Below are 9826 nucleotides of genomic sequence, written 5' to 3' on the forward strand. Positions count from 1 at the left end.
CAAAAAAAAGAAAAGGAAAAATTAGAAAGACTAACAAGTAGTATTGTTATATGAACTCACCAACCTAACCAAGCCAAAAATAACCTAACAAATCAATCGAGGACCGTTGGTATTTCACTCCTTCCGAGTCATGACTCATGAATACTACTATTATATTGCATAATTAGAATCAATTATCGCGATACTATGCCTTTTTAATCAATTTAATTAGTGCTCACTTGCTCAAATTACCAAATATTAATGTTTGGTTGTTGAATGCGTTAAAGTATCTGCACATGCACATTTTGGCCAATGTTTTAATACAAATGGCACTTACAAAAATATTGGAATCACTAAAACATATAGTGTATATGTGTGTTCACTGAGAAGACATACAGTATGCAATACTAATATATATACTCAAATCGAGTTAATTATTCTCCAAGTAGAAATTTAGTAATAGTTAGCTTTTTCAACTTTATATTTGTAGTTTTATTTCCTTTTCCAAATTGTTTTTGATTGGATCGAGTTACTCATCCAAAAACAAGTAATTGAAACTAAAACAATTAGCATCCCTAGATGTCTTTTGAATTTCATTTGAATATACCAGTCACGACGAGCTAATGTACTTTTTAAGCAATAATTGGAAACACAATTGCACCAACAAATAATGTTAATTATACCACATATACAACACACATGTTCATCGTGTCATCACGTCAAACTGATTTACCTCTATTATGTTGAAATTTTCTGGTAGGTTTTGCATTCATTTATTTGTATAAGTTGCACTCTAAAAATATCATTAAAAATACAGTTGATCAGCCAATAAGCTTGGAGCCTTGGCTAATAACGAGAAATTAGTCATTTGTTGTTGTTGTTAACAACATGACAACATGTACTGTTTTTTTATGTATTTAACATAGTTTAGTAATAATCCTACAATAATAACCCAAATCAAATATTCCAAAGCCAAAGTATTAATTAATACAAATAGGTATATTTAAATAGAGGAATAAACGCGGGAAGAAAAGTAAAAATAAAAATAAACGGCAGAAGCATGGTGAGAGCCATAGAGGTTGTTCGGTCATCAGCTGATTGCATTCTCTTCTTTCAATCTAATCTTTTAAATACCCTCTCCTCTCTCTGGTAACTTAATCTTCACAATCAAAATCCAATAAGTCTCAGTCTTTTTAAGCAAACAAACCCAAAAAAAAAAAGCTCCGATGGCTCCAACACTCTCCACATCCCAATTCTCAAACCCAGCTGAAGTGACCGACTTCGTAGTCCACAAAGGAAATGGTGTAAAGGGTTTATCAGAAACAGGAATCAAATCTCTTCCAGACCAATACATTCAGCCACTTGAAGAACGACTCATCAACAAATTCGTCAACGAGACAGACGAAGCGATCCCCGTGATCGACATGTCCAACCCTGATGAGAGCAAAGTCGCTGAAGCTGTCTGTGATGCTGCTGAGAAGTGGGGTTTCTTTCAGGTGGTCAACCATGGAGTTCCTTTGGAAGTTCTTGATGAAGTCAAGGCTGCGACTCACAGGTTCTTTAATCTCCCTGTGGAGGAGAAGAGCAAGTTCACAAAGGAGAATTCTTTGTCGTCGACTGTTAGGTTTGGGACTAGTTTTAGTCCTCTTGCAGAGAAAGCTCTTGAGTGGAAAGACTATCTTAGTCTCTTCTACGTCTCTGATGCTGAAGCTGAACAGTTCTGGCCTGATGTTTGCAGGTGAGTTTCACAATTTTTCAATCTTTGTAATCATTGATTTGATTCTATATATATAATTCTTGATTTGTTGTTTTTGTTTGCAGGAATGAAACTTTGGAGTACATGAACAAGTCAAAGAAGATGGTGAGGAAGCTTTTAGAGTATTTGGGTAAGAATCTCAACGTTAAAGAGCTAGACGAGACGAAAGAGTCACTCTTCATGGGTTCCATTCGGATCAACCTCAACTACTATCCCATCTGCCCTAACCCTGACCTAACCGTAGGTGTTGGTCGCCACTCAGACGTCTCTTCTCTCACCATTCTCTTACAAGACCAGATCGGTGGTCTACACGTTCGTTCTCTAGCGTCAGGGAACTGGGTTCACGTGCCACCGGTTCCCAATTCTTTTGTGATCAACATCGGAGATGCGATGCAGATCTTGAGCAATGGTCGGTACAAGAGCGTGGAGCATCGTGTCTTAGCCAATGGTAACAATAACAGAATCTCTGTTCCTATCTTTGTGAATCCAAAACCAGAGTCTGTGATTGGTCCACTATCTGAGGTGATTGCAAACGGAGAGGAACCGATCTACAGAGACGTTGTCTACTCTGATTACGTCAAGTACTTCTTCAGGAAGGCACACGACGGGAAGAAAACCGTCGATTACGCCAAGATCTGATCATAGTCAAACTTTCTTGTTTTGTTTCCTGTTTGTGTTTTTGTGTGTGTGTGAATAAAGAAGAAAGCAAGAGGACAGATCTGATGTCTTCTTGAGCCTCTGTTCAGTATTGTCTTGTATAACTATCACTGATCAAAATACAATTTCTCCTTTATCAAACTAAAAATGTTACAAAAGCAAGAACTTACATTTAATTGGAAAACCTATCTCAAAGTTGATATATAAGATCCTCTGTTTAAGCTCTTATCATGATTCGTGATCATCAACTTTGGGATGTTCTTCTCCGTTGACATTGTAGTCAAGATCATCATTAACTTCGTTGAACTCGAAGATCTTCTTCTTCCTGAAGTAATTGATCAAGAAGTACCAACCTATTGCTCCTACGGTCATCAAACCACAAATAAGGTAGACGATCTTAGTAGCAAACACTATGATCAGTACTAGAAACCCTGAAGGTATCAAGCACATAATCACTAGCCCTGGTATTTTCAGCGGAACTCGGTAAGGTCTCTTTAGCTCAGGTAGTTTTTTCCTTAACCAAATGAAAGATGCAAACTCTAGAAACATCCCTAATGTGTACAAGAAATTTGCTGCGGATATGATATCGGTGAAGTCCAAGTACGATAACCCGAGAGACATGAGAGCTGAGAGTAGAATCCCGAGCCAAGGAGTGTTGAACCATTTCGATCGTACACCAAAGAATTTAGGCAAGAACCCTAGTTCTGCCATACCCTCCAGCTGATAAGCACTACTGCTTAACTGAGCTTCAAAAAGTCCTATACTTGATAAGACAGCGCCAATCTCAATCCATATTTTAAGCCATTTTCCTGCAATCATCTCAGCTGCTTCAGCGTGGAACCCTGTCTCCCATCTGCTCTGGTCTACTGAGACCGCACCCGTGACAGCGAAAAGAGGAATCAAGTAAGCTATACAAGTGAAGATCACAGCGATAAGAAGCGCCAACGGGAATGTCTTTTGAGGCTTATCCACTTCCCCTGCAAGAGTACTAACATTGTCCCAAAAATTCAAGTTCCAAAAGAGTGTGTTGAAGTAGAGATTCCAATCCTTTTTCTTGTCTCCTAAGCTACCCCAACGGTGAGGTTTGATCTTAGGGATTGCCATAGCTGACATGACAAGGAAAGGCGAGAGAGACACTAGACCGAGAACAACAGCTGTGTAACCCACAATGGCTAAACCAGTATAGTTAAGGAAAGATAAGACCACAGTTGAAGCGAATATGCAACCATTCCGAGGCCATCCGGATTCAAGAACAGGGAATAGCTTATCCAAGTAAGTGACACAGAGGACTGGAAACGAAGCAACGTTGATCACACCACTCAGGAACTTCAACGAACCCATCATAGAGCCAGCGAAAGAGCCAAAAGCCCGATGTGCCCATATCACAAACCCTCCGTTGCCTGAATACAAAGTTTCAAAATTTGGATCCCAATTACAAATTTTACAACCCTAGTTCTTGAATAAAGTGTTAACCTTTAAACTCAGATTGGATAAGAGTAGTGTTCTTAGAGATAAAAAAAAAAAAAAGTGAACATCTTTGTAGGGTTTGGGATTAAGTTTGTGAATACCAGGGAAGGCAGTGGAGAGTTCAGCGGTGATAAGAGCCTCAGGGACACTCCAAATGAAAGGGAAGATGAGGAAACCGAGAATAGCTAGAAGTGGTCCAGCCGCTTGAACAGCCGGTTCTTCACCAAAAGGACCACCAGCGACCTCAAAGTAAATAAGGAAAACCAAAGGGACCAAAGTCAGTTTCTTAGCAGTGGTTGCTTTGTTGCCGCTTGAGTCAGAGGTTGTTAATGGTAGCTCGTGCCTCGATCTCGATGTCTCCGAATTTGCCATTATTTATTTTTTCTTCTTTGAGAGAGAGAGAGATTGTGGAAGATTCAGAATAAAAGCACGATTTTAAATGGGAAGGAATCCAAAAATTTCATCTTTGAGAAAAAACGTGTATGTAATGGGAGGGTTAGTCAGTTGGTCGTATCAGAATCGAATATTTTGCTGAAGATTCGGGACCATCCGATATCAATGTGTTCTGTTTTTATAATCCTTTTATAATTAATTAGTTTCTTAATCACGGTTTTATTATTATGATAGGTCAAACAAAACAAAAAAAAAAGAAGAAAGAAAGGATTAGTGATTAAAATAATTGAATACTGAGCTTTTAATTGAATAATTAAATTGTGCATATATACTAGTAGTATTTTTGGAACAACTTTTGACAAAAAATTCATTTTGGAAACAATTAACATTCAATGCATTTACTTTATTATTAATTACCAAAAGTTTCAAAATTAATTATAGATAAGATTTTTAAAAAATAAGAAAATTTTTCTACCTTATTCAAACATAAATATATGATTATCTTTCATTTTTTTTTGAATTTATATTTAAATTATCTTGAATTATTCTACAATATATTTAGTTAATAAAACTTGTGATTTTTTCCTGAATATGATATGATACAAATTTTTAAAAACAAACATATATTACTCAATAGATGAATAAAAAATCTATACTAGTATTTTTGCAGAAATTTTTGACAAAAAATCATTTTGGAAACAATTAACATTCAATCCATTGACTTAAATATTAATTACCAAAAATTTCAAAATTAATTATAAATAAGATTTAAAAAAAAAAGAGAATCTTTATACCTCACTCAAACATAAATATATGATTCCCTTTCATTTTTGTTTGAATTTATATTTAAATTATCTTGAATTATTATATAATACATATAGTTAATAAAAATTGTGATTTTTTCCTGCATATGATGTTATACAAATTTTTAAAAACAGACATATATTATTCAATAGATGAATATAAAATACGGATACAATATCTCATATCGCCTAAAAAATTGGGCAATAGTTTGGAGTCATAGTATAAAAGGGGTCAAAATGATTCATAATACAAATGAATGGAAAGTTTAATTTATCAGGCATTTAAACTTAAAAAAAAAATTATTTGGTTTATTCCAGTTATTTATTTTAAAGATTTTTAAAAAGTATAAATATTATAAATATTTATATTTTATAAAAAGTATAAATATTATATATATATTTAGAAAGTTAAACTTTGTAAAATATTAATAATATTTAAACGTTTATGAAGTTTCAAATATTATAAATATTTCAACTTTTAAAAAAGTTAGAAGACCTTTAAAATATTAATAATATATTAAAACTTTTACGAAACTTCAAATATGAGAAATACTCAACCGTTTTAAGAATTCTAAGTATTATAAATATTTAAACTTTATAAGAAGCACCAATCTTATAAAATGTAAATAGTTACAATCTTAATAAATAACATATCAACTCAATCTAATATTTATAATACGAAACAATAAATATTAAAAATTAAGATGATATGGTGCAAGTTAAAATATCTCGAGACGGGTTTTGTTGATATTTATAAATTTAAAATATTATTAATTTAGTGTTATATAGGTAAAATATCAATTCATTATTTTGTTAACACTATCGGTGGTATTAGAGAATAAAAATATTTAATTAAATTGATTAAATAAATATTATATAAAAAAAATAAATTATATTGAGGTATTATATGGTTTAAACTTTAAACCATAAAATTTGCCCGGCGGGTCTTAATCAACTACCAACCCAATAAAATGCTGAAGTCATCAATCAAACATGTTCAAACTTCACAAGCTTTTTTAAAAGAGAAGTCCAAAATTCTTANTATTTAGTTAATAAAACTTGTGATTTTTTCCTGAATATGATATGATACAAATTTTTAAAAACAAACATATATTACTCAATAGATGAATAAAAAATCTATACTAGTATTTTTGCAGAAATTTTTGACAAAAAATCATTTTGGAAACAATTAACATTCAATCCATTGACTTAAATATTAATTACCAAAAATTTCAAAATTAATTATAAATAAGATTTAAAAAAAAAAGAGAATCTTTATACCTCACTCAAACATAAATATATGATTCCCTTTCATTTTTGTTTGAATTTATATTTAAATTATCTTGAATTATTATATAATACATATAGTTAATAAAAATTGTGATTTTTTCCTGCATATGATGTTATACAAATTTTTAAAAACAGACATATATTATTCAATAGATGAATATAAAATACGGATACAATATCTCATATCGCCTAAAAAATTGGGCAATAGTTTGGAGTCATAGTATAAAAGGGGTCAAAATGATTCATAATACAAATGAATGGAAAGTTTAATTTATCAGGCATTTAAACTTAAAAAAAAAATTATTTGGTTTATTCCAGTTATTTATTTTAAAGATTTTTAAAAAGTATAAATATTATAAATATTTATATTTTATAAAAAGTATAAATATTATATATATATTTAGAAAGTTAAACTTTGTAAAATATTAATAATATTTAAACGTTTATGAAGTTTCAAATATTATAAATATTTCAACTTTTAAAAAAGTTAGAAGACCTTTAAAATATTAATAATATATTAAAACTTTTACGAAACTTCAAATATGAGAAATACTCAACCGTTTTAAGAATTCTAAGTATTATAAATATTTAAACTTTATAAGAAGCACCAATCTTATAAAATGTAAATAGTTACAATCTTAATAAATAACATATCAACTCAATCTAATATTTATAATACGAAACAATAAATATTAAAAATTAAGATGATATGGTGCAAGTTAAAATATCTCGAGACGGGTTTTGTTGATATTTATAAATTTAAAATATTATTAATTTAGTGTTATATAGGTAAAATATCAATTCATTATTTTGTTAACACTATCGGTGGTATTAGAGAATAAAAATATTTAATTAAATTGATTAAATAAATATTATATAAAAAAAATAAATTATATTGAGGTATTATATGGTTTAAACTTTAAACCATAAAATTTGCCCGGCGGGTCTTAATCAACTACCAACCCAATAAAATGCTGAAGTCATCAATCAAACATGTTCAAACTTCACAAGCTTTTTTAAAAGAGAAGTCCAAAATTCTTATACAGTATTATATATTTTTTCTTTTATTTGGGTCGTATTGGACTTTCTGTAGGATATACTAAGAGAACCCATCAAGCCAATTCGGTACGGTTTATTGGTTAAGTGAGTCAGAATATCATAAAAGAATCTGATTTGTAAAGCTTTCCCTTGTGTTTATGACTTTATGTAGTTCACATGTGTATTTTTACTATCCTTTTTGTTCAACTGGTCCACAAGTCAGGATAAACAAATAATCAGTCAGGCCCTGCAAGTTCTTCGTTGGCTGGTTTAAAAAAACCAGATCCAAAGGAAGAATACGATTGATTCTCTCCTCCACGTGCGTTTTAAGTTTTTTTTTTAATGTCTTTTATTTGTTTTATTTGGGCTTAATTATATTTGGTCATCGTGGCCCAATTGCATTTATTTGTTTCTCTGTTTTTTTTTTCTTCCACGATTAGTCCAAATACTATCTTGTTTTGTGTTTTTCCATAAAAAAGATACAATTCCTTTAAACAAATTTCATACTACTTGATTCCGAAAACAAAATATAAAATTTTAACTTATCCTTTATGCTATAAAGCACAAGTCATATGTCCACTAAGGTTGTGCCACATCAGATATTTTGAAATAAAATTAATAAAAAAAAAAAATAGTTTCTCAAATTCCAAATCAGAAAAACTCATAAATAATCCTCTTAAAAACAAAAAAAACGTAATAGTAGTTATTAGCTTTTTGGATTTTTGGATAAAATAAAAATATATAAAGCCCACAAAGAAATCCATCAAACATAATTATTGGAATAAGCTTAAGTCCATCAAACATATTTGAAATAATAACCTTAAGTCCACTATGATTTTATGTCATTCACCCTTTCCTCTTCCTCTCCTCTGTTTCACGAGAAACAGAACTGACAAACACAACTGAAAAACAATCCTAATTTCACTCCCACTAACAGATCCACGTTCATGGTGGTTACAACAAATTCCATCTTCTATATAAATGTTTTGTAACATACTCTAATCGCAGAAAAAAATTTCCTCAAAACCTCTTTTATAAAAAAAAAATAATGCCCCAATCTTCCCTTCCAAAACCTCTTTCAACTGAACAAAATTAAATTCTTTTCAAAACAACAGTTCTGACGGGTGTAAGTTCTTTATCTTTTGATCATATCCATTAATTTTTTCTTCTATCCATATTAATTCTGATTTCTATTATTTCAGCTGCAACATGCCTCTTGATTTTACTCATCTCTCTAATCTAAATTCTTTAAAAAGAGAATGGAAGATCAGAGTTCTAATAGTCAGGACATGGAATTTTTATCCAAAAGACAAACCTCGAGTTATTTTGGGTATTGAAGCAATTCTGGTGGATGCAAAGGTAAGTATGCGTAGTTATTTAAAATTTGTAATACATTATAGTCTTTTCAAATCACAATCGAATAACTTCAAAAAATTTGCAAAATATTTTTTGATCATGACAAGAGGATCAAATTCAAGCATCAGTGAAAAACACTTTAGTTAGAAAATTCAAAAAGGATTGGTGAAGGAAGGTTTTGTGATATCATGAATTTTGAAGTTCGTGATAACTTTGGTGACTACAAGGGAACTGTACATCCTTACAAGATTAATTTCATGTTTACTACATGGGTGAAGCCGTGTGATCAGATCCCAAGTATATCTCGCTTCAACTGTTATTCTTTCTCAGAGATTTCAACTCAATCCAATGTGGATGATGTATTCTTCGGTATGTATCCTCCTGCTATTCTACATGTCACTTTACTCTTAAATAGATTAACAAATCCTTTATCGTTTTCAAGTGGAGCTCAATCTTTCACAGTAAAGTTTATTTAAAAGGAAAAATGTTGACAATATATTCCTTTCTGCTTATTTAAGCATTCTGATTCCCATTTTTTTCCCAGATATTATTGGAGAAGTTGTTGGTATGAGTCAGATTACTGAGAAAGATTGTTCTGGACAGAAGTCAAAGATGTTGGATATTCAGCTAAAAGATCTAAGGTAAGTGAAGTTGCTGGAGAGTTTCACACTTCTTCATGTCTCTCTTTATAAACTGTACACCATATGGCGTTGTTCACTTTCCATAAATTTTTTGATTTCTCTTGTAGTGACACTATCATGGAGTGTACTTTATGGGAGAATCACGCTGAAGATGTATATACTGATGTTACCAAAAAAACTGCAGGTCCTATAATATTACTTGGGAGTCTTATGAGGATCAAAAAATTTAATGGTAACAAATTCAATCTTATTACTAATTTATAATATGAACTCTTCTCTATGCGACCTTTTAACAAAACATTATTTTATATATAGGTAAAGTATCTGTTCAAAATTCTAGATTCTCTACAAAGTTGTTTCTTGATGGAGACCTATCTGAGATTGCTGAATTTAAAAAGCAGTAAGTCATTTATTTGTTTAAAATTTTCTAAGGAAATACTTTGTTA

The 9826-nt window shown here is 31.1% G+C and overlaps 2 protein-coding genes across 2 annotated transcripts; one reads left to right on the top strand and one right to left on the bottom strand.

The window, feature by feature from the left end:
• LOC104778096 (feruloyl CoA ortho-hydroxylase 1-like) lies at window positions 1077-2456 on the top strand. Its single transcript, XM_010502467.2, has 2 exons — window positions 1077-1717; window positions 1801-2456. The coding sequence occupies exons 1-2, from the start codon at window positions 1206-1208 to the stop codon at window positions 2372-2374; spliced, it is 1086 nt and encodes a 361-aa protein (XP_010500769.1). The 5' UTR covers window positions 1077-1205; the 3' UTR covers window positions 2375-2456.
• LOC104778107 (probable polyamine transporter At3g13620) lies at window positions 2504-4390 on the bottom strand. The gene is made up of 2 exons (XM_010502478.2): window positions 3961-4390; window positions 2504-3792 (listed from the first exon to the last, which is right to left on the bottom strand). Exons 1-2 carry the CDS (start codon window positions 4229-4231, stop codon window positions 2621-2623), a joined length of 1443 nt encoding a protein of 480 aa, XP_010500780.1. The 5' UTR covers window positions 4232-4390; the 3' UTR covers window positions 2504-2620.

The sequence above is a fragment of the Camelina sativa genome, chromosome 1 (assembly GCF_000633955.1).
Source record: "Camelina sativa cultivar DH55 chromosome 1, Cs, whole genome shotgun sequence".
Lineage (NCBI taxonomy): Eukaryota > Viridiplantae > Streptophyta > Magnoliopsida > Brassicales > Brassicaceae > Camelina > Camelina sativa.

Excerpts from the sequence above, each read along its gene's own strand:
- LOC104778096 (XM_010502467.2), top strand. The coding sequence starts at position 1,206 with ATGGCTCCAACACTCTCCACATCCCAATTCTCAAACCCAGCTGAAGTG. Across the intron at positions 1,718-1,800 it reads TTCTGGCCTGATGTTTGCAG|GAATGAAACTTTGGAGTACA; the intron begins GTGAGTTTCACA and ends TTTTGTTTGCAG.
- LOC104778107 (XM_010502478.2), bottom strand. The coding sequence starts at position 4,231 with ATGGCAAATTCGGAGACATCGAGATCGAGGCACGAGCTACCATTAACA. Across the intron at positions 3,793-3,960 it reads ACTCTCCACTGCCTTCCCTG|GCAACGGAGGGTTTGTGATA; the intron begins GTATTCACAAAC and ends CTTTGTATTCAG.